This window comes from Neodiprion lecontei, chromosome 4, assembly GCF_021901455.1.
Source record: "Neodiprion lecontei isolate iyNeoLeco1 chromosome 4, iyNeoLeco1.1, whole genome shotgun sequence".
NCBI lineage: Eukaryota > Metazoa > Arthropoda > Insecta > Hymenoptera > Diprionidae > Neodiprion > Neodiprion lecontei.
Genome location: NC_060263.1, coordinates 23,668,839 through 23,692,200, shown reverse-complemented (window position 1 = coordinate 23,692,200; position 23,362 = coordinate 23,668,839). Strand labels below are relative to the sequence as shown.

The window sequence follows — 23,362 nt, the reverse complement described above, 5'->3', positions numbered from 1 at the left end:
ATTTGTGCAAAAAATTTATCTAACTTTCCAGTTTTTAAGTAAATTTCCAACAGAGTTTCCGAACGTTCCACAATTTTTAAACAGAATCTGGTAATCGGAAAAGACGAAACAATCACAAAACAGTCTTGTTGAAGATTTAAATGGTGTAGGATTTGTTTAATTTACCTACAATTAGTTTTTTGAAAGAAAAGGAGGAGGTACGGAATTTGTTGTTTTTACAGGTTCAGCTGTGTATCCGAACATAATCAGGAGTATTTTGATATTAAAATGTTTCCAAGCTCGCGTTAATAGGTTAATTAATAACAAATACTTCGTGAAAATCGCAAAACGTCAGCATTGAATTCAACGGCAATTTATGTAAAATTGTGGTGTTTTATTTTACCGGGAACCAACTTAATGCCAAATATAAATTCGTTCAACACAATCCGACAGTCAATCATGGAACAGCCACAGGTTTATCGACATTATTGTCAAAAAAATTAGATTGGATTAGTATGCAAATTTTTAAAATAGTGCATACTAACTAAAAACATCCATAGATGTGAAATTAAATTACTTCATTAACTACAGGCGAAGGGCAGTGATATATCTAAAAAGAAACATCTACAGGGATTTGGTGTTTGATATAAAGTGTGATTACTTCTATCTACATTATTATCCGATTATCCTTCTGTCAATATTTAACCACCATTTAGAATGTAAAGTAGCTAGTCCTTGTAAAAGGAGATGCAGGAAAAGCAAGATACTGAAAGAATCACTAAAGTATTGATGATTAAAAATTATTAATTCTTTTCGAATGCAACATGCAAATTCCACTATGACACCATCTGTTACAATAATTATATATTCGCCTCGGTAGGTTATAGCTCATTTTATACAAGGTACTTCTGAACAGTCTGTCTAGCATTTGGAAAAACTTACTAGTTGTGATATTTTCAATTCGGATTGAACTGAAATTGTAGTATATACATTCAAAAATGTACAAATACAGCTATGTAAGATATATTATAACTAATACTATAATTAAACATGTAAAAACCATCCCAGCTATCAATATTAATCCATCTTGCCGAGCTCTTTGTTCAATAAGCCGCATCGTTGTGTTAGAAAGCCCCAAGATGTTTCCAATATCGACAAGTCTTTTATGAGCACCTTTCAATGTAGATCTTTGCGATCTTAAGCCTTCCAATATCCCAGAGCCATGCTGAATTAGGTCATCCATACCATGCGTTGCATTTCGCAAACTAGAATTATGCTGAAGATTGTGATCTATCATGATATCTATTTGGTCGTTGGGGGTGAATTTTTTAGACAAAAGAGCTTCACGTTCAGTTTCTTCCCTTTGCCGGCGAGTAAGTTGACTTCGCCACGAATTTAAAGCAGCAGCGAGGTGCCGCGAATCATATTTCAACTGGTCCACTCGCATCTTGGCATTTTGCCTCTGTGATACAGGACCCTTCATACACAAAATATCAAGTCGTTCACAGTTACTGAAAACGTAAAAAAGCAAAAGAAAACATGTTAGGAATGAGTTATGTATCTTTCCGGAATACAATGTAGGTATTCAAAGATCCACTATCTAGCTAATTGGAGAAGCTATGATGTTTTGTTTGCCAGATTTATTTTTTAACCTACCTGTTGATGAGATTTATCTTCGACTGTATGTCATGCTCTATTGCTTGAAGGTCCAAGTCCGAATGTTTCTTTTCCAGTTGAGAAAACGAATGTTGAGTTTCCTGCACTAGCTTATTCGTCTGATGATACAAGGTCTCCATAGTTTCTTTAAAGCCTCGATTTATGTTACGATAAGCTTATGCAGCAGAATTTAATGACGTGATCTATCCGGCTACGATATTATTATTGCCAGTTAATAACCTAAAACATTTGTTAGGCATAATGATTTAATTACGCTCAAGGATTTCACGCGCAGAATTTGCAATTATCACCGGGTATTAAATATTCGTTATTGATATCACAGGTGGAAATAATCCGTATCTTTGAATAAATAAATTATGCAACAAGAGTACGAGGTGGACAGATGTCTTTCGATAACACGTATGTAATGATTATTAACGCATTACACAGCTTTTTTCAATACTCACAAATTTTCAAATTTTCGAGAAGCTGCATCGAAACTTTGCGATGGAATAATTGATAAATTCATTGGTTCCACCGTCAAAACATTGTCTGATAATATTTAAAGTCAGTCAGAGATTCGGATGTAACGTGGACATCATGTGTCACGTCAGGCATTTTCATGTTGGAATCATGTTGGAATGAAATTGGAATTGCAGTTGTCCGCTGGCGCTAGAGTGCAGTGGCGTTGCTAGCTACTCGCCTAGTCGTAAAGCAAGTTGGGTGGCCTAGAAAAAGGCGTTAAGATCGAACGCATGAGGCAACCCCGACGAGAATCGCGTAACAAACCGGGGAAAGTATAAGATAATCGAGAAACTTGTGATAATACATAGAATTGGGAAGAAGGCAACCCCTTGAAGAATTTAATCCGAAATAATTGATCGTGAAGGTAAATGTGTTAAGTGTATTTTTACGCAGATTTTGATGACAAAACGAAGACGAAATTTTGGACGAAATCTTATTCTAATAGTACGATGCGTAGGTACTATTAAAGCCCCGTGTTGTTGGCTTATACGCAGTTTATTAACGTATTATTACAGGCAGTGAGGCCTTTGTATTGGATAAAAATAGGAAACCTCTGCGTTAGCAGTGTCAGCGTTAATTAACGGCTAATTGACGTGACGCTAAATGAAATATTGTAAGTAAAAAATAAGTTTCCGCGAGCTCCGCTCACTCCATAAGGCTCAGTCATAACGTAAAGCAACGTGTCGGACGGATCAATATTTCACCCTCTTGCATCCGCTATTACCTATTTACAAAGCTATACTAATTTTAGTTTGCCAGATCAGAGTATAAAAGTGTGTTCATTCGGTAAATCGATTGTGACGTTTCCCATCTTGAGTACACATATAAAGGAAAAAATTTACATCACGATTCAGATTCAATCTACTCTCGCCCGACGGTTCTCTACGATGTATGCATGACCAGAATTGTATGCATCGTTTGTGTTTAGTTAAATTTAAATCATTGTAACCACATTTGGCACTTGCCGATTGCGTAATAGAATTCACATTATAATGATTAACATGTGTCGCACATCTAAACGAGAAAGATAGGATTCTATACCTGCAGCACGCGGGTGTAAAGGAAGTCCAGTTCTGACGTGACCGTCCGTAGATGCAGTAGTTATTTGAATTGCATTGTTTCATCGTCAATTTTCGTAATTGATGTAAAAAATTGTTATCACTTTGATACTCAGATGATTTTTACCAAGTCGTGTCATAAAAGATGCTATAGTGACCATATAATTATATACCTAGATATGTGTAATATAATTTTCATGCCGTACATGTCATCATAAACGAAAACTATCTAATCATCTGCTTCATCATTTAGTAAATATCTCGTGTTCAAATGATTTCTGGAAGAGAGTTTTCACATAGAAAATAAAGCCGTTTCATCTCGATTCGATCTAAAACCTTCAAAAATGGAACAGCCACTAATTCAATTGCGCTTACCGCTGCAACACATGTATTAGTCATTCATCCGAAGATGTTTTTTTTACTTGAATTGATTGTAATGAAAGGAATCGAATACATCGCAGTGAACGTTTTTTTGAAAATTTATGTAACATATACCTAACTCCGAAATGGAGAGTATTTGAAGCGATTTCTTGGAAAAATTATGAATTGCTCTAATCCTTATTAATTTGCGAAATCTTAAAACCAAATTTGAACATTTTCCAAAATTAATCAGGTTTCTCTAAAACACTCGAATTTTCTACATTTAGTTCAGGATGTTGTGGTTTTCTAATTTTTCAAAAGTAAGTCTGAAAAATTCGATAGATAAATATTCAGAATTTTCTAAGTTACATGAAAATATTTTCATCCACTAAAGAAAAAAAATGGATTTTGAGTTAATTATAATAATTAGTTTTCATGCTTTGCCCTGATGCTAATTCTCTCAACTTACAATTATACTTACTTTTTCCAGATGTGGGGAGAGAAGCACATGTCTTGCTCTCGTACGAGAACAATCACGTGGTTAAAAAATAGTTATAGGGTTCAGTTTAGTAACTCAAACCTTAACAAAGTCTGTGACGTTAGAAGTAATGCATTTAACTAGCTTGTTGGATTAATATGGTAAATAGTTTATTAACCCAGATTACAACCATGATAAATTCTATCATAATGCTGGAGAAATCAGGCGCTATGCTAAAATTCTACCTCCGCTATATGTACAAAGTTATGAAAACTGAATTGAACTTATTAAGTATAAAATGAAATATATTCTGATATAAACACGTATTTATACACGATATATAAATGTATAGGGTAGCTTTTCATCTTTAATACGCGTCTCTTCAAGTATTAAATGAAAATCAATTATTATACTGTAATAAGCACGTATGTATACTATACATAAACATAAGGGAAGAGAACTGAATGGACATAGATACATATATGATGTGAAATAGAATAGCAGAGTTAAAGTACCTACTTAGAAATTTAAAGTAAAAAAGATCAAATTCAGAAACTAATCATGGCTATACCATATGATGAAAGCCTAATATGGCTAGTAGTTGTTGGATTCATCGTCGCATTTATATTGGCATTTGGAATTGGGGCAAATGATGTCGCAAACAGTTTTGGAACTAGTGTGGGTGCCGGTGTTCTGACAATAGTTCAAGCTTGCATTTTAGCTACAATATTTGAAATAGCCGGGGCTGTACTCATAGGATATAAGGTAAATGTGCAACATCTGTAAATTTTTCCTGTTACTCGAAGTGCTTTTATAGCCATCATTGCACATCAGTACATTTAATTATAATGCTAAAACTCTTTCGCCCTGATTTTAGGTATCTGATACAATGCGCAAAGGCATACTCGATGTGTCACTGTACGAGGGACATGAGAAAGAACTGATGCTCGGTGCACTTTCTAGTCTTGTTGGTTCAGGTATTTGGTTGATGATTGCAACTGCCTTGCGTCTTCCTATTTCTGGGACTCATTCGATTGTTGGCGCAACTGTTGGCTTTTCACTTGTATGCAGAGGCACTGCAGGGGTATGTTCTTCACAATGACAAGAAAAGTTTGAGATACTAAATGATAAATAATTGGCTTAATACAACTCATAAGTTAAACTAAGTAGGTGAAAGAAACTATATTATTTAATTACTAGTTCTAATGATTCTTGAAAAGTTAAGGTTCTCCATTTGAATAATGCAAAGAAAATTCTACAGCAGTCTATTTAATATTTTTAGGTAAAATGGGTGGCTCTTGGAAGTATAGCAGCTTCTTGGTTTGCTAGTCCCGTACTAAGCGGCCTAGTGTCAGCTTCCATTTTCTTAACACTGAGAAAAACTGTTTTACAAGCTAGTAAACCCCTGGACCGAGGTCTCCGAATCCTCCCACTAGCTTATGGCCTAACCATTGCTACAAATGTACTCTCGGTTGCACACGATGGGCCAAAACGTAAGTTAAACACATGGTTTAGGTAAGCAGAGGCATTTCACTTGAACTCAACCACAATTCACCAGATGAAATCTTGTTATTCAGGAAACTTGCCCCATGTATGTATAATATATAAACCTATATAACAAGTACGAACGGTTTTTTAGTGTTGAAGCTGGATAACATACCCTGGTGGGGTAGCATTATAGCCGCAGTAACTAGTGGTTTACTGTCCGCTTTTGTTGTATACACATTTGTAGTCCCATGGCAGAGAAAAAGAATATTATTGGCTAGCGATGGTGTTGGTGGTGCCACAGAGTTCGATGCGTGTGATAGAAAAGAAACAACTGCGCTGTCAGTCATTGCTCCAGCTCCTTCATCTAGTAAAAATTCTGAAGAAACACCAAAGCTTAGGGGCAACACTAGTGCGAGTCCCTTATTATTAACTGTTGGGGCGGATGTGGAAGGTCCGAGTGTTGAGGCTGGAAGAGACGATGAAGAACCAGTAGAAGTATCAAAACTCTTCTCATTTCTCCAAGTATTAACTGCTGCATTTGGAAGTTTTGCTCATGGAGGAAATGATGTTAGCAATGCCATAGGACCTTTGATTGCATTGTGGGCAGTCTATGCTGACGGTTCTGTTCGTCAAGAAACAGAAACTCCTCTGCCTATTCTTCTTTATGGAGGACTAGGCATATCAGTTGGACTTTGGATATGGGGGAGAAAAGTTATTCGAACACTCGGCCAAGATTTAGCACGAATTACTCCAGCTAGTGGATTTACAATTGAGGTATGAGACAATTTTTTACTTACAAGACATGCCGCTGCATTATTAATGTCACTATGATTTATCTGCAAATGCATTCGATCCCAACAATCCATTTCTTCCAATTATTGCGCTCTTATTTGCTGATAACTAACTATAACTATTACAGGTAGGTGCAGCACTAACAGTTCTGTTGGCAAGTAAGGCTGGTCTTCCAGTGTCAACGACGCATTGTAAAGTGGGTTCGATTGTGTGTGTCGGATGGGTATCACGTGGTGGTGGTGGTGTGTCCTGGGCGCTATTTCGTAACATTGCCTTTGCGTGGTTAATCACTGTACCAGTTGCAGGATTATTATCTGCTGCCTGTATGGCTGTGTTTAGGCAAGTACTTACTGTCTGAGTCGAAGAATGAATTAGGTATAAATACAGCTTAGTAAAAGTGAAAGCCATCCAATACAGCTATTGTTATTAGGACATAAATAAAATGAAACTGAAATAAAGGTGAAATACTTTTTCTTCCGGTGGTCTTACAAGTTCTTACGAAGATACATGATTTACAAACAACCATAGTTTTTCGCTGTACTTAAAAATGTCTATTAGAAAGGCATTTACTTTGTAAAGTAACTGATGCTGGCTAGCAGTCTACATGTTCAATGGAATTTGTCACACTATTGATAAACACACAATAAAACAGAATCATACAACACAAACATAGTAAGTTGACGGCAATTTTTTTTCATCTATTAGTATTACTCAATATCTATATTTTTGAACAAAACCTTCCAGGAATCAGAGCATTACTTCAGAAATTCTCTAATATTTGCCAATGGCAGAATAAGGTAAGTTATATCCATTGAATTCTACACAAAATAATTTCTAAAGGTAATAAACGTATTTTGGAAAACATATTCTATCAATGTATATGCAGCATTCCACGCCAAATCAACCAGCGTTGGACCCTCACTGTTTTGGATTTTGTTCAAAAATTTTCATGCTATTATGCCAACTCCAAAACAGTACACTGAATTTTTTCAGATTGTTTGAACTGAACTTGTTTTAGTCAAGATTTTTTAAAACTGACATTTGTTTGGCTGTAATTTAAAAATCTGTAAAAATTCTCAAATATCTTATGTCAGATATCAAAATTTTTAAACCTAGGCTCAGAGTATGCTAGCATTCTTCTTTTTTCATTCTTATTCTTTCCAGTTTTTTTCGGAATATAGATTTAAAAAAATTTGATGGAATTCTCAGTTTTCTATTCGTGGTTGCTCAAACATTTTTATATGTAGCATCAGGTATTTGAGAATTTTTTAGGTTTTTCCGAAACAGTTAATAATTTACAATTTTTTCATCTAAAAACAGAAAATCACTTTGGAAAAGTATGAAAAAATTCTTAAAAATCCTGGGTTATATATGATAAAATGTTTGCACAGTAGCCCAAAAACGACTGATAATTGATTTTATTTTTTCTCAATTTTTCTTTAATTGTAAAAAAAAAAACTCAAAAAACCGAAGCCAAACATTTTTTAGACAAAAACAACAATGTTGAGAGTCCGAAATTGGTTGGCTGGCATTGAATGCACCATATACGAGTACATACTAATCAAAAAAATTATTTAATACATTTTTATCCCACAATTGTATTTCTAATGAATAACACAAGACAGATTCCTCGTGCTTAGAATAGTACCAAGTCGTCCTATAATTTTAAGATATACACATTACAAAAATCAACTTAATCATTGCCACAAACTCTTGTTTTTCAAAGTTGTAACGATTCCTTCAACAAAAAAGATATCTAATATTTCGAGCAGAAATATTCGTTAGCTTACTTCCCTTATTTGATTATCATGTTGCGACCGACAACTTTCCCGTCATATTTCGAAGGCAAAAACTGTATTTTTGTAATTCATCTTGATTCTGAAGAAGTAACTAATCAATATGCAAACACGCCACTTTCTTATTATGATACAAACACAGTCCTGTTGTTATAGAAACGAGTTCAGTTAGCTGTCAGACTTTCTCAAAAGTATGGTTTTCGTCACATCATTTTCAATTATAATGATGCTTTTATAAAAATGTACTAGAGACTTCAGTTCTGAAATGGAGAGTCTACCCCTGGTCCCAGGGTACACTTTTCGTGACCCTACCGTAAGTTATATTACGCCGATGAATGCCCTTAGGCATAATGAATAGAAAATGTAAATGACGTGTCAACACTGATAGGAAACATTTTGTTCACTTTAGATCCAGGATTATAAATTAAAGCAAAAGTTCGGTTATTTTAATGGATTCCGTGTAGTACGTGACAGCAATATCGGTATAGGGCGGAGACTTATTGACACTGCCTCGAGTGCTTTTTCTAGTCATCCAGATCCTGTAGAGTATGTTGCAACTGAATTTTTCTGAAATTAGCTTTAAAGTGCATTTATTAGCGGATTCAATATTATTAAGTGTTTGTTTAGATTTATCACTTGCTCTAATGTAGGTACGATCCTTCATTGACTTATGGTCGAGTAAGAGAGTATGGATATCCACAAGTTATACCAAATTATGTACTCTTTGCACAAAAATGCTTGAACTTCAAAGGTTTCTTTCGTCAAGGTGTATTTAATTCACCAAACGAGCATTTCCGGATAAGGCATGTCAACATAATCTACTTTTTGGAAGATGACACAATGTCAGTAATGGAGCGACCGGTTGATAATTCCGGATTACAACAAGGTCGACTTGTTAGACGAGGAAAAATATTGAAAAATACCAGAGGAGATGCATATACCTGGAAGGATCTAAATGTCGGCATAAACTTGAGTATGTGGCTAAAAATGTACATTGTTACTTTAATGTCGATCAGAAAGGTAAAATTTTGCTCACATTATTTTGAAGAAAAACTCGTCCAATTATTCACGATACCGTGTAGTTATATATTTCCCATAATTATCAGTAAATAATCCGAAGCTCCAAGTGATTGCCTTCTTTGAGTTATAAACCACTAAAATGAAGAATGCTTCATGCACAGCAGCTTGAGTTCAAAGTGTGAGAGTACTTCGAATTTTTATTCAATACTTATGCCTTGATTTGATTCTATCGTTAATTAGGGGCCATCGGATGCTCCATCCGAAAGTTCCAAAACATGTTATTTAAAAATGAAGTAGAAAATGTCAGTATCGAATAATATCCTTTTATCGACAGTTATATAACTGATTTCGAATGAATTCTTTGTTGCATTGCATAAAAAAATATAAAACAATATTAATATCGAAATAGTTTCTCTAAAGTTTTTCATACACATCATATTGTAATGCTTGTAAAAGTACAATGCTTGTTTATGCACACGCATACATATACTACACGACAGTGCCAATAACAATGTGCTAGAATGAAAATTATTTATTCTGATATGGATTTTTTTAATTGAATTTTCAGGTATATATGGTGTAGTGTACCACACAGTCGACTGTGACACGTTCACCAGAGAATTTTTGTGCAGTCAAGGTATAGATGTTGGGGACAAAGAAGAAGCGCCGCCAGATCCATATACTCAATTGCGTCAATCTAAGAGCAAAGCCCCATCTCGTCTAACTCCTGTGTCAGACGATAGCCGAAGACGGTTCCTGGAATACGACACGATGGTTCTTAAATTTGAAGCAACCTGGAATAATGATTACTATCAGATCTTATACTTTCTTACTGATGACACAATAGCTATTCGTGAAATTCATCAATTGAATGATGGCAAAGATCCAACAACGATGCTTTTAAAGAGAACCAAAGTACCCAAAAACTGGAAAGGCATGCCATCGACATATCCATCAATTTATATGGAATGCGGCGATCCAGAAGTTACAGAATATTATACACCTACAGATCTCAGGATAGGTGACACTATATTTATTTTTGGACGAAGGTTTTTCCTCTTTGATTGTGATCCGTTCACAAGAAAATATTATTCCGGTATGCTTGGATTGGTTCAGCCTGAAAAAATTCAACCACCTACCGAAGAGCCAAAAACTTTACCTGAATATGTACCTCCTCCACATATCAAATTTGGTACTCCGGAGGACACATTAGCTGGATGTTTAAGCATGCTCCCCAAGTCACCTAAAAAGGATGTAATTCGTCAAATTTTCAACTTTCCTAAAAAACTTCGTTACTCAATGAAAATGGATGCTGTGCACCCCGAAGATGAGAATCGCGATTTTATTCTCGAGTACAATTTGAATGACGGTAGTATGCAGATATCAGAACCAGAAAAACGCAATTCAGGTCGTCGAGGTGGTACTTTTCTTAGTACAATGCTTGTTCCTAAGCCAGGCACAAATAGAGACAATCCGCTTTACTATACCCCCGAGGATTTTTACATTGGAGCCAAGATCAATTGTTTCAATCATCGATTCGTTATAAATGGAGCTGATTTATACGTATATCGTTATATTAAAGCAAATCCAGAGAAATTCTGTGAAGAGCTGCGAGATAATATGAGAAATTATTTTGTGCGTCAAGGACTTATTCAAGATGAAATAGATTCTACCTCCAAGAGAATCCAAGAGGAAGCTGATAGAAAGCGAGATTTGGATCCAACTATCGGAAGCCCATTCAAAGATGATTTTGATACAGCACCTTGCGTCAAACAGTTTGCAGAACAAGCTCTGCATAAATATGAAGGGGAACATGGAGAATATCGACCACCTACCCCACCTCCAGAAGAATTATGCCCTGGGTTGACAAAAGTTGAAGAACCTCTACCTCTTGAAAACTACTGTCCACTTCAGAAGCAAGAAAAATCTAAACAAGTTCTCACTCAAACTAAAAAACAACTTAAATGGGCTGACCAGGTAAAGTATAGCTCATTTATACTCTTGCAGCGGAATTCATGTAAACATCATCATGACTCGTACAGCTTTTAAGGGTGTTGCCTAGTTAGAAAGGACAGGCGCTTCGGCGTCTTGCGCTCACCTGAATCATATCAAGATTAAATCAAAGATAATGTGTGTTATGGCATTAGTCAAATGTTAGAAGAAAAATTCCCCTTGTTTGTAAGATGAGGTAAATGTGAGGGAAATTTAACCATTTTTCCTGAGATATTGACATGAAATGGGCCAAAAAGACGGCAGATTTAACCTGCGACTTCTAATTAAAACAAAATTGTCATTATCTTGGCAATTGAACAAATGAGAAGGTATACGAAGCATCCGGAAAGCCTAACGATGCGAGACCCAGGCAACATCTTTAACTTAAGTGATCTTAATTTGTACAACTATTATACTTCATTCATAGTTCTATGCAATAACATTTTTTTGTCAACATGGAAATTATTGTTTTACATGATAAAATAACATTAACATGTATTGTGATCATAGATTCATAGGGACAAGGGGGGACATCCAATAATCTCATGTCAGAAAGAGTTACCCGAGTGTAAGACCCACATTGCTCAAGAGTGTGTTCCACCACATTATTTTAAAGATCGTGATCGAAGGTTTGAGGTAAATATTTTTTATAGGTGGTTCATGTGATTGAGTATTTGGTATCATCAGTAAAAAGATGACATAAAATAATGGAATAAAGTTTTTGTTACCTCAATTTAGGTGGGTCAATTGATGTATGAGAAGGCTAGCAGTCCTGCGAAACCTGATATTCCACCATCTCAACCACTTTTCAACAGAGAGACAGGAGAGCGAACCATCACAATGCTTCATGACAAATGTAGAGGACCATACCCACCCGTATAAATCAGCTCTCTGTATATTTGTCGAACAAATGGATGATGTAGAATCAATCCCGAATGCAACGGAAATTATAAACTATCTTAAATACTTTTAATTATTCATTTCCCGCATCGATGAATGCTGTTCATATTTTTTATCAGTGATTTTATAATGAAGAACACTAAATATTTCACGTGTCAACAAAGTCTAAAGGCAATGACATTCTACTGATTGAAAATATTTCACTAGAAATACCTTAATAGGTAGTAATGAGTAGATAAGTTTTAATTGGAAAATTCTAGAATTGAGGATGGATGGTGCTTGTCGGCAAAAGCCAAAAATGAGAACCGATTATGTTAACAATAAGAATCATCTCTCATGAAATTCTTATCAAATAGTACAATCATAATCCATGTTACAATATAGTAACAGTAATATTATTTCATCTGCTTGTATAATAATATTGAATCATTTGCTGCGGTCCACGACTAATATTATATAATAGGTAATATATATAATTCGCAATAGATAATAGAATATTTTTAAAATAACCAGCTGACAATTAGTTGTTATTATCCATTGATTGGGCATGATTACATAGAAAACATAAAACCTCGTGGGAAGCCTCCACACAATATTTTTTTAAATCCATTTAAGAAGGGAGGGCTTTCTTTTTCAGTTGCAGGCACCAGATTATAATGTTCATTGCAGTTTGAAAAGATAATTCAAACCGGCACTTGCTTAAACTATCGTCCTTTCTTGATTTTGAACAAAAGTACATTCAAGCATTTTCATATACATATGTTAGTCCACATCGTCATAGTTTTTTATTTCTTACGTTTTTTTTTCTGTCAGTTCTGCGTTCTTTTTTCTTTTAAATTTGTACGTTTACACCATTCGCCCATTTACACGATATCCACAACACTTTATGCTTGTAAACATTTCCAAGTTTACCAACATCCGTTGAAATTGAATAATTTCATGCACAAGAATTGTTGTAACATAATCATTATGATGTTGAACCCAATGCTAATTACCGTACAGTTCAATCGTGTAATGAAAGGGGATAGCTTCAACGACGAGAGTCCAGTCACAGCAGTCAGAAGGCTTTCAAAGGTCCAGGGAAGAAGCAAAGGGGTAATTAATATTTTGTTAATTAGTCGGAGCGTCCTTCTTTTATGGTGATTATTATTATTTTTATGTTTTTTTTGTAATCTTTGCTACTGGCGTGGTCCACCGCGGCCTCTTCCTCGGCCACCTTCACGTTCCTGAACATAAAGTTACCCCAAATTAATAAAATTTCTGATTACAATATAAATGTATTAAAATGAAGATAGCATTATTATATCGGTTCGTTGAATTTGAATCTAGAAATTAAACAATTGAAAGCTCAACTACATTTCAATTGAATAAAGAAAATGTTTTAATATTAAATGACCAGCAAAAATTGATAACTATTGAAAACGTTTGAACGAAAGCCATCCAATTAATGTGCACAGAAAATTCAAAATATAAGCAATATGATTTTTTAGCCAAATTGGGTGAAATATCTCTTTAATTAGTTTTATATAGTTTTTTTGGTATAGCAAAGAGCTAATGAAAGAACAAGTAACGCATAAATATAATAAGAAGTTTAGAAATACATAATTACATGGATTGCACCAAAACAACTCACCTTCCGTTGATGCTGATGTGGATGCTGTTGCGGATGTTGGTGTGGATGCTGGTGTTGTTGGTGCTGCTGGTGGTGCGGATGAGGAGGTTCACCGGAATGACCCCTACCCCTGTGATTGGGAGGAGGATGATGTTGTATGGGATTAGGCGGTGCCTTTCGTTGATCTTCTTCAGCCTGCCTTCGTTCATAGTGTCCAAAATCGTCAAAAATACTAGTAGAGTGGCGATAGGTGTGCAAAATACGTAAAACTTGTAACCCCCGTGCATGAGGTACCTCCTGAGCATCTCTTGAATTGGTTACAGGTTTATTTTCATTATTCTCCAAACGAATGTGTCGCAGCTGGACGTTAGGAACATCCTTAACATAAATCCAACGCACTCTAAATTGTCCTTTCCATTTATCTTGCGACCAAACAGAGCTGTTGCTTTGGTAATCAACCGAAGAAACCATTTGCGCCATACCGCAAAAATGTCCCGATCCATTAACAGAAAAAAACAGATATAACGGTGCGCCGTCCCTACTGGCATCCCTGTAAGCTTGGTCTAGTCTCTTGTTGCCATGCTCCGTACTGCACCAAATTTCGTACTTGATAGATCTATGAATATCATCCTCGGAATACGATTTAATGACAAAAAACCTTGCACCAGGAGCGGTCTGGTCAAATTCTGTAGGATTGTAATCATTCTTTACCTTCAACTCGTGTAGCACAGGGTGCGTCGGGGGTGGAGGAGCTTGTTGTTGCGGGATCTGCATTTGAGATGGAGGGGGTGAAGGTGGGGTTGTTGGTTGCTGAACCCAGGAGGGAAGTGGTCGCGGCCTTTGCCTTTGAACGGGAGGTGGAGGTGGCGGAACCGGAGGTTGTACTTGCGGTGGGGGAGGGGCCTTTGGTGGGGGGGCTGAAGTTTTACCTTCGCCCCAAGTCCCAATGTCCATATTATGTTTTCCAGGCACCATCGGAGGCGGTGGCATTCCTGCTTTCTTCTTCATACCCTGAGAAGCAGAAAGAGGTGGTACAGGTTTTGCAGGCTGGCTGGCAACGCTGGCCCATGTCATTTTCTTGGGTTCTTTTGACTCAGATTTGTTAGACTGCTGATTAGGTGGTAACTGCTGTTCTTGTCGTGATGGTTCACCTCCAATAGACAAACCTTGTACGCTTTGCTCTAGAGACTTCATTTCAGCACCGCCACTGGGCGTCGGGTAACTCTCATTACCTCTCGGTGCCTGATAATAGTCTTCGTACCGAGCTTTCCTTGGCGTACCCCAGGTGCTATAGTCTCCATTTCCATGGAAGTAATTGAACGTTGGCTGACCAAAGGTGCTAAAACCTCCGCCAGCACTTGCCGAAAACATTCCGTCCATTCCGTACGAATCATGTCCCATTTGTCCTCCATATCCTGAGAGGAACGCAACAGGATCCGTTCCATTCGACCAAGTTCCATCTCCCGCGCCAAACGCCTGATAGGGAAATGATGTCCCGTAGTATGGCGTGTATGGGTCTCCCGTACCAATTGGGTAGCTCGAGTGATGCTGAACATTATTCCCGCCTCTCCATGAATCAAACCCTGCATCCTCCCCAGCCACATGCTCCGCTTGTTGCTGCTGCTGCTGGTGCTCTTTGGGACCATTGCTTACTGTCACATATACAGATTCCATGTTAACGAGACATCTACTGGTTTACTGCTGAAAGGCTAGATAATTTTTGATAATTCTTTGTGTTTAGTTGGACATCATGCATTAAACTTGTTTCAAACAAAATGATACACATACCATTCACCCATTTTTCTATTCCTTATACCATTCCCTAAATCTTCAGTAGTTAAAAAACTAAAGTTACTGACTGGAGTTGATGGCCGAAAATAGAAGTAATTTAATGCAGTTTGCGACCATAATAGCATTGCAAGTGTTAGTTGCTCATAGGATTCGACAAAATTGTAATCCTTGAGCTTCACTACATTACTTATTTTAACAATAGTCTGTCCAGTTGCTAATTTCAGCTTCACCAGTTGTGGAAATACTGTTATGAATTTCAAGCCTATGAAAATGGTGCAGGCTATGGACTTCGTAGGTGTGTTATCTTGCTACTAAAATTACAATAAATACAGAACTCCAATAACATAATCAGCGGTCTCGTAATTTTAAGTAAATATCAAATAAACAAGAATAGTGAAAATTCCCTCTGTTCGATGAACCGAAACCAATACATTTTCATGAATTAGGTCACATACATGAAGCTACATCTGTAAAAAAAACAAAAAACTGGACTGAAAAAAATAAAAATAAAAATAAAAAACTGCAACTCACTTGCTACCTTGCTTCGTGTACATACAATGGTTTAAAAGTGGCTTTGGGCATTAAAGCCGGAGACATGGTATTCAGTAATATGGAACACACAAATAAAACTGCAAGTTTTTTTCCATGACTTTTTAGGGAGGTAGGTGCTGCTATTTCTCATTTTTTGGAATACGTTTGTCTGTGAAGAAGCCAGATACGAAAGTTGAACAAGCATAATTGAATGATTGAATATCGGATGGATAATGGTGTGTTTACATAATTTTGGTGATAATGCTTGTGGGAACTAATGTGATTCCGAAGAATAGTCATTTGATATTAAGTAACCTTTTGAAGTGTAACAGTGAAAAATGAGGATCCTCAAAACATTGTGTCTTATAGCTAAAGACAATGTGAATATTATAGAGTATAAATAAATTGAATCAGTTTTACATAACACTTGGAATTAGGTGGATATATTCTATAGTAACCAGACAATTCAAGTACTGACTCAACAATTCTTGAAATGTGTATCATCTGATGAAGCTGATGCTAGCAGCCAAAGTTGGCAACCAAATATGTTAAACTTTTTTGAAATAGAAAAATGCGGTTCTATTTTATCCTCATAATTCTACAAAAATATTGGGGGTTCAAGGTATTTCACATAATCTTGATTTTTGGACTTCAGACTTATGCGAATGAACATTAGAACATTTAGTTGCAAATTCTGGCTGTTAGCTTTAGCCTTGTAATGATACGTCTCATATCGGAATATATGTATCTAATAAATTTCATTTTAATATGTTGTCTACATCTTGCACATAAGTAAAATACTAACTGAAAAAAAATTCACAATCATGTTATTGATTTTGCTCAAAATGACGTTACTTTATTAAAAATACGATTTCAAAATATCGAAGGTTGATACAAAGTAAACAATTTATTACTGTGAAAGATAACTTATAAATAATTAGAATTAAGAATATTAGTGAACTTTTTTCAATGTGATGTCAAAAAACAGATGTTGGTGCAGAAAAAAATTGAGTATTATACACGGATGTTCTGAATTTTTTAAGTTTAATGAAAACATGTTCAAGGAGAAGAATGGAAATTGTTAAAATAGTACATGAAAAATGTAAGGATTGACTGGCTAAATACTTTTTATCAAATAGCTTCCAAATCTTTTATGCAACTATTTGGTTTGTGGAAAAATTGTCAGAAGCATACATAAAATACGTTTTGGAATAGTAAGAATATTGAATGAATTATCTAGAGGTGATAGTAAATCTAAAATCTAAATTACTACCTACAGAGGTTTGTACAACAAGACATTAGGCTTAAACTAGCTGTGAAAACTGGCAACTGAACTTGACTCTTCACCAAAGGGTAAAACTTTTACATTGTACGGCTCCTAGCATCCATATCGAAGCAAAATAATGGCATTAGTGGCATAAATTACAAGAAATAGTTGCAAAAATATTGGCATCCTCGGCCAAGTAAAAATACCTTTACTGAAGAATGATTCATACCTTATTGATTTAACTATAATAAAGTAAATTACTTTTTTCAATTCAGATATTAAATGGAAAAAAAATGAAAAGATTTAGTGGGTATTGATTGTAAATAACGTTAAATGGAGGCAGGTGAAAAAGTAATGGCAATATTGTAGCATCAATGGCACGTTAGAAGCTCTGACGTTGGGGCTCCTTAGTTCACAGGTATGGCTACTTGTTACTGTATCGCATCAGAACTTGTCAGCTAATCTCACCATTATTTTCAAAATTATATTAACTCCGAGTGGTTCTAACCATGTTGCATATAAATAGAAGCAAAGAATAGATGACAAGAATCAATATTGATTATGTGCGAAAAACAAGATTCATATCGAAGGGTTGACGTACATATTTTTAAGCCAATATAGTAATATTACTAAAAAGCTAATTCTAGATCCAGTTTTATGAAAAATACCTTCTATTCAAGATTCGTGGACTGTTCTAAATGATTCACTGGCGTGAAAAAATTTGATCTCCTGTGATGTGTTTGTTTTGATTTGTCATCAATCTCACTGTCGTTACAGTGTGATAAAGCATGTTATGATATAAAGCCTTATATGCACCTGTGATCAGTTTGTTGCCAAATTGGTATTTCCCTTACAGGATGATTCTTTACAGTGTTTTATCACTGTACGTAAGTAATATCAGGAAGTGATTACATGTGTAGGGTGTTCGTGAATAAGATAAAACTCTTACCCTGATTGTTGGATTGTCCTTTCATCCGCTGCATCCCGTAGCATGGAAAAATTCACAATATTTTAAGTCACTGGCTTCGACGTAAGGATTGATGAATGGCAAATAAGTTGGTACCGTGTCAACAGACTGACCTGATCTGAAACAGCCCCTGCCAATCCAGCTGACATAACCTGCTATACAATCTCTCTGTCCAAGGATATGGACCGAGTGTAATGTCAGGTTCAAAAAGGGGTAGCTTTTAACGTTTTCTAGACACTTAACAGTTTCTCGGCGACGGAACACAACACTTTAAACATACAATGATTACACTCGGCAACGGCAGTATAACCAGGGTGGGATTGATTTCACGACGAAAGTTTACGTTCACTGTTACCAGTGGTTGTTTTTTTACCTGAGGCCCTCCCGCACTGACCCGGAATGTTCAACAGCGAGAGAATCCCAGGAATTTTATATATTTTACACCGAGTTGATAGATTTATTGCAAATCCCTCTTCGTCGAACGATAATAACTGCGTGACGTCCACTGACCTCCCGTGTGCCGCCAGGGTTGCAAACTTCGATCATGCGATTCAATTTGTCTACGTGTTTTTTACTCACGAACTGCAGCTTCATTCACACAGTTCACGCCGCTCAACAAGAAAGTCGCTTTCACGTCCCCACGTCCCTTATGTCGTCCATTCCGTAGCGCTCTCTGGCGCTCTCTGCCACAAAATAGGTTTTCAGAACTAATTTTCGAGGTGCGTGTCGGTATGCGCATGACGGAAACCGACCAATCACTGATCACTATGTAGACTGGATGGGTACCCTTCTACGTGAACAGCGTAACATCCGACCCGAACGTCCGTATGTATAATTATCCTAATGTTCATGGATATTGCGTTTATGTTCAGTTACGATATAGTAGTCAAAATCAAACTAATTACAAACATTTACCGTCCCCGTATTAACGATTCAGTTATTTCATGGTATCACCGTAACGGTGCATTATTGCTATCAGAAAAGTATATTACGAACGATTGTATTTTTTATTTAATGACACGTGGTAAAAATGGACATTTGCAACGTCTAACTATTTAGCATCTCGTTGGGTGTTTCTGCCCGAGTAAGACTGTTATTGGTTAAATATTGTGCATCAGGCAGTGTATATATATATCAGTGATCAGGCACGTGAAGGAGAGAAGCGATGCTGCTGCTACGGTGTAACGCTAATAGTATTACTTCGTGCTAAGCAGTTAACTCCAGCCTAGATAACGTTCGTACCGTGGTAAATATCAAGGGGCTGGTTCGTACCACGTATTCTCGGCCATTTTAATTTCTTTCCGCGTTCGGTTTTCGTGGAGGTATGTTGGGCGCTCTGAGTTTTGTATATAATTTATATTATTAATTTATTGTGTTTATTAAACCAAGTTATTCTAACGGTATTTAATCAATTTCTAGCCGCGAAGAAACCAAAAATACCACAATGGTCGCCCAAAAGAAGCAGGTAAGCCTGTTAAACCCACATGCATAGACGCTTTCTGACTCCGGCCACGTGCCAACGTTTTTCGATATGCAACATTTTCTCTTCTTATTTCATCTGTCGCGAATAGACCCTCAATCATGCATTTCTGAATTGATTTTGATCGACTTTTCATTTTTCCCTGTAGTTGATTTACCATAGAATTACTCAAATAGAAATTTTCACGTATTTTACGAATCTAACTCATTGGGTTAAAAATGCTGTGTTCCCATATTGAAAATGTATTTGAAAGTAAAATCCGTAGTTTTTTCTTCTATAATTCAACCATCTGCACAAATATATATATGTATGTACCTTTGTTGAGCACATATACGATTTCATTTTGCAGGTTATGTTTCAAATTTCATGCTGTATGTTTCTCAATTTCGTCTTTGATTTGAAATGGTGTCCAAAAAAAAAAAAAATTTTTCTTGCCAACAGAAAAAGGCTATGGAGAGCATCAACTCCAGGCTTGCTCTGGTAATGAAATCCGGAAAATACGTTCTGGGCTACAAACAGACGTTGAAGTCACTTCGCCAAGGCAAAGCAAAGCTCGTCATCATTGCCAACAATACCCCACCACTAAGGTGAGACTGAGATGTAGTACTCCCATTCTGATCCCAGAAAGTTAATTCAAAAGTCATGTAACATTTGAATACAAATTTTGTGGTTACGTTAGATGATGATTGAAAAGAACTTCTGTGATACGGGGAGTCCTACGGAGTAGTCTCAAAGACCTACCCGTAAGTGTAGGTCAATATTTCCGCTTCCAAACGGTACTTATGGTTGTTAATCATTTGTGTCACTACAGGAAGTCCGAAATTGAGTATTATGCCATGTTGGCGAAGACCGGTGTCCATCACTACACGGGAAATAACATCGAATTGGGAACAGCTTGTGGTAAATACTTCAGAGTTTGTACCCTTTCGATCACTGATCCTGGAGATTCGGACATCATCAAATCCATGCCAACTGGTGATCAGGCTTAAATTTGATCTTATATTTTACAATTAATAAAAACTCCGAAAACTCACTCAAGCTTTAATTGTATTCTTTTCTTACCTTTCCATCCCATGTTATTACCTATATCAATACCTATGTCAATATAGGCTATTTTTCGCGCAATGGATCAGACAGCAAAAAAATCATGCAGCAAAATTATGAAAAAAATTTAGGACTTCAAAAAAGTTTGGGCACCTTCAATGAAAAATGAGAAATTTGTGAAAACCACGTTCTACAAGATGATAAAGCTATTAGTTAAGCAGTTTAATTTACATTCCTGCATCTTGCATTAAATTTTCTCATTTAATTTGTGAATCGATCAGTCTACAATGAGTTTTGGGACTAAGTTCTTAGATCTAGAAGTCATGGTGTTTTACGTGACTTTCACTAAACACATTGTTCTACTTGCGAAATTTTCGATCATAGCATTTTTTTTATAAAATTAAGTGTTATGGCAAGAAATCTGCATAACCTGATGGTAAATGTATTGTTAAAAAAAGTCATAGAAATGATACGTGCAATACTGTAAGAAGATTCTAAAATTTTTTAGTTTGCCTAATTTATATTTCATTTCCTTAGACCTCAAAATACATATTACCAGTAATTACAAAACGTTTGTATAAAAAAAGAGAAGAACTAGATCACTATGGAAGAGTTCATAATAACGTACAGATGATATGATTATTCAGTGTATTTTTTTAGATGACGTTTGCATAGGAGTTCCCAGGATTTTACGTCTTTGAGCAAACATATGCAGGTACAGATGTGGGAAAACTGTAAATAAACAAAAGGAAAAGAAATTGTATACATATGTACTTCAATTCTTAACTCAGGTGATACATAAACTTTTGGTATATCGACACAGGCATATTTAAATAAACACTCAATTTAGGATCACACTAATACTGGTGGTAGATACTTACGTGGAATGTAGAGAAGCATGACAAAGATAAGGAAGTAACGGTAGTTGAATGTGAAATTCCAAGCATTGGGCAATATATAGCTCCATGCATCTGAACTGATATGAGCGTATGTCTGGGCTGCATATAAACAGAGCAATTCACCAGTAATTCCAATTGGATACAGGATAATGAACATTGTGTACCTGAAATTTGGCATATTCATTACTGATTGTCAAAATTTTTAATCCGCTATATATTTTTCCCCAGTCGTCTCAGAAGCACGTATTAGTACGTCGTGATAAAATAATTCAAAAACAAGAACTAAAAATCGGCCTTTCTTCAAGAAAGACAATATTTGTGGCATAATAGAATTTGCATTTTACCTGAGCCATACAATGGGGTAAGGAACATGTCCAAGGAGATTCAGGAAGTAGTACAAATATCTTATAATTTCAGTGATGGCCCAAGCAACAAGAGCTAGGGGAAGGCCAGGTGATGCAGCTGCATATTCAAGAGGTGTAGCCAATATTACACCACAAACTACCATAACGCGACTAAGAACTTGAAATATTGTGATGACTGGATTTGATGGAACAAGGCCAGTCACTGCGTTAATGATCTGTAAGAAAATAAATATGCATATCAAGTGAAGCCAATTAATAGTATTGAATAACTAGAATATCTTAAGTGATATCACTTCCTAGAATTACATATTAATCATGCAGAGAAGGTTTGCAGTGAGCAAATGTACTATATAACTAGCATTACCTCTAAAACGGCGGCATTTTGGAAAATAATAACTGTCATTCGCACAGTGTTCCATAGAGTTTCATCTCCTGCCAAGCCAAGATAATACCCTTGAATTTGGTATAACAAGTATGTCCATCTGTAAAATGAGGAATTGAATTTATTCATGCTTTATACGTCACATTGACTAAGGATTCGTAAAGACAACCAACCAAAGGTCTTGTAACTTGTCTTAAGCCCATATGGAGTAATATTAAAGGATCTAAATAGAAGAGATTTCAAATAATTCCATGCTTATAGTGAATTGCTCAACATTTTTCTCATTCATCTTTATCCTCTGATACACGCTTCAGTGTAATGCTGTTTTTGGCTGACTTTGAACATTTTTAGTCAACTCTTACAGTCAACGAATGATTAAACATAATTTACGTTATAAGTAAACGTTTGCTTCAGATATATTAGCCTTCTTTCATTCCGAAACATTGTTTTTATATTATTAATAACCACAAAATTTGATTATTAAACATAAAATCCAAAAATTGAGGTGGACTGGTTTTCTGAAAATTGTTATTTTCTGACTTTACTTCAAGGAACTCACATCCTGAAAAGTACGAGAATTTGTCGTTTTTCAAAAACACAAATGATTAGAATAAACGACCTTTGAAATTTTGCAGAAACAAATAAAAGAAATCATTTTCAATTTCTTATAGAATTAAATTTGAAAAAACCGCTTGGAACATTATGTAATATTATACTACGAAACTTTTACCGTTAGTACCAAGCAATTACGTTCCGTGACTTTGAATTCTTTTACATGAATGCTACTAACCCAATAACTTGGCCCAAGTTGTAACCAAGTAGGTAAAATTTGGCAAGAGCACTAGGCTCCTTATTTTTTCCATTTTTACCCGCCATCTCTTTCCAAAATGTATCCACACGACGCTTGTCCTTTCTAGCCGCGCTGAAACTAACGACTCGACCTGTGGCCGATGACTTGCACCTGAGGCTAACGTCGAGTC

General features: G+C 36.0%; 6 protein-coding genes across 13 annotated transcripts; 3 read left to right on the top strand and 3 right to left on the bottom strand.

Moving 5' to 3' along the window:
* Positions 1 to 352: 352 nt before the first annotated feature.
* On the bottom strand, positions 353 to 2,259 carry LOC107221864 (Golgi SNAP receptor complex member 2). Of its 2 annotated transcripts, none has more exons than XM_046738263.1 (3): positions 2,103 to 2,259; positions 1,636 to 1,875; positions 353 to 1,490 (listed from the first exon to the last, which is right to left on the bottom strand). In XM_046738263.1, the coding sequence occupies exons 2-3, from the start codon at positions 1,773 to 1,775 to the stop codon at positions 992 to 994; spliced, it is 639 nt and encodes a 212-aa protein (XP_046594219.1). In that variant the 5' UTR covers positions 1,776 to 1,875; positions 2,103 to 2,259; the 3' UTR covers positions 353 to 991. The 2 variants fall into 2 exon arrangements, with proteins under 2 accessions (XP_046594219.1, XP_015516507.1); XM_015661021.2 differs by having other exon boundaries at positions 1,636 to 1,846; positions 2,103 to 2,256.
* Positions 2,260 to 2,370: 111 nt separating this feature from the next.
* Positions 2,371 to 6,810, top strand: LOC107221865 (sodium-dependent phosphate transporter 2). 5 transcript variants are annotated; one of them, XM_015661022.2, is made up of 7 exons: positions 2,372 to 2,524; positions 4,069 to 4,217; positions 4,641 to 4,821; positions 4,934 to 5,140; positions 5,339 to 5,549; positions 5,696 to 6,318; positions 6,464 to 6,810. In XM_015661022.2, exons 4-7 carry the CDS (start codon positions 4,946 to 4,948, stop codon positions 6,692 to 6,694), a joined length of 1,260 nt encoding a protein of 419 aa, XP_015516508.2. In that variant the 5' UTR covers positions 2,372 to 2,524; positions 4,069 to 4,217; positions 4,641 to 4,821; positions 4,934 to 4,945; the 3' UTR covers positions 6,695 to 6,810. The 5 variants fall into 5 exon arrangements, with proteins under 5 accessions (XP_046594213.1, XP_015516508.2, XP_046594214.1 ...); XM_046738258.1 differs by adding an exon at positions 2,676 to 2,773 and having other exon boundaries at positions 4,069 to 4,821; XM_046738257.1 differs by having other exon boundaries at positions 2,371 to 2,524; positions 4,069 to 4,821.
* Positions 6,811 to 7,084: 274 nt separating this feature from the next.
* LOC124294148 (EF-hand domain-containing protein 1-like) lies at positions 7,085 to 12,763 on the top strand. 2 transcript variants are annotated; one of them, XM_046738253.1, is made up of 7 exons: positions 7,085 to 7,133; positions 8,382 to 8,445; positions 8,542 to 8,678; positions 8,783 to 9,105; positions 9,721 to 11,129; positions 11,655 to 11,780; positions 11,883 to 12,763. In XM_046738253.1, the coding sequence occupies exons 2-7, from the start codon at positions 8,398 to 8,400 to the stop codon at positions 12,024 to 12,026; spliced, it is 2,187 nt and encodes a 728-aa protein (XP_046594209.1). In that variant the 5' UTR covers positions 7,085 to 7,133; positions 8,382 to 8,397; the 3' UTR covers positions 12,027 to 12,763. The 2 variants fall into 2 exon arrangements, with proteins under 2 accessions (XP_046594209.1, XP_046594210.1); XM_046738254.1 differs by lacking the exon at positions 7,085 to 7,133 and having other exon boundaries at positions 8,309 to 8,445; positions 11,863 to 12,004.
* On the bottom strand, positions 12,565 to 18,869 carry LOC107221890 (YTH domain-containing family protein 1). 2 transcript variants are annotated; one of them, XM_015661058.2, is made up of 4 exons: positions 18,326 to 18,869; positions 18,195 to 18,222; positions 13,678 to 15,308; positions 12,565 to 13,270 (listed from the first exon to the last, which is right to left on the bottom strand). In XM_015661058.2, exons 1-4 carry the CDS (start codon positions 18,359 to 18,361, stop codon positions 13,223 to 13,225), a joined length of 1,743 nt encoding a protein of 580 aa, XP_015516544.1. In that variant the 5' UTR covers positions 18,362 to 18,869; the 3' UTR covers positions 12,565 to 13,222. The 2 variants fall into 2 exon arrangements, with proteins under 2 accessions (XP_015516544.1, XP_046594212.1); XM_046738256.1 differs by having other exon boundaries at positions 13,678 to 15,365; positions 18,195 to 18,869.
* Positions 18,870 to 19,406: 537 nt separating this feature from the next.
* Positions 19,407 to 20,730, top strand: LOC107221867 (60S ribosomal protein L30). Its single transcript, XM_015661023.2, has 4 exons — positions 19,407 to 19,534; positions 19,632 to 19,677; positions 20,134 to 20,279; positions 20,504 to 20,730. Exons 2-4 carry the CDS (start codon positions 19,657 to 19,659, stop codon positions 20,679 to 20,681), a joined length of 345 nt encoding a protein of 114 aa, XP_015516509.1. The 5' UTR covers positions 19,407 to 19,534; positions 19,632 to 19,656; the 3' UTR covers positions 20,682 to 20,730.
* Positions 20,731 to 21,224: 494 nt separating this feature from the next.
* Positions 21,225 to 23,305, bottom strand: LOC107221863 (very-long-chain (3R)-3-hydroxyacyl-CoA dehydratase 2). The gene is made up of 5 exons (XM_015661020.2): positions 23,173 to 23,305; positions 22,365 to 22,482; positions 21,980 to 22,215; positions 21,618 to 21,799; positions 21,225 to 21,468 (listed from the first exon to the last, which is right to left on the bottom strand). The coding sequence occupies exons 1-5, from the start codon at positions 23,256 to 23,258 to the stop codon at positions 21,380 to 21,382; spliced, it is 711 nt and encodes a 236-aa protein (XP_015516506.1). The 5' UTR covers positions 23,259 to 23,305; the 3' UTR covers positions 21,225 to 21,379.
* Positions 23,306 to 23,362: the final 57 nt, after the last annotated feature.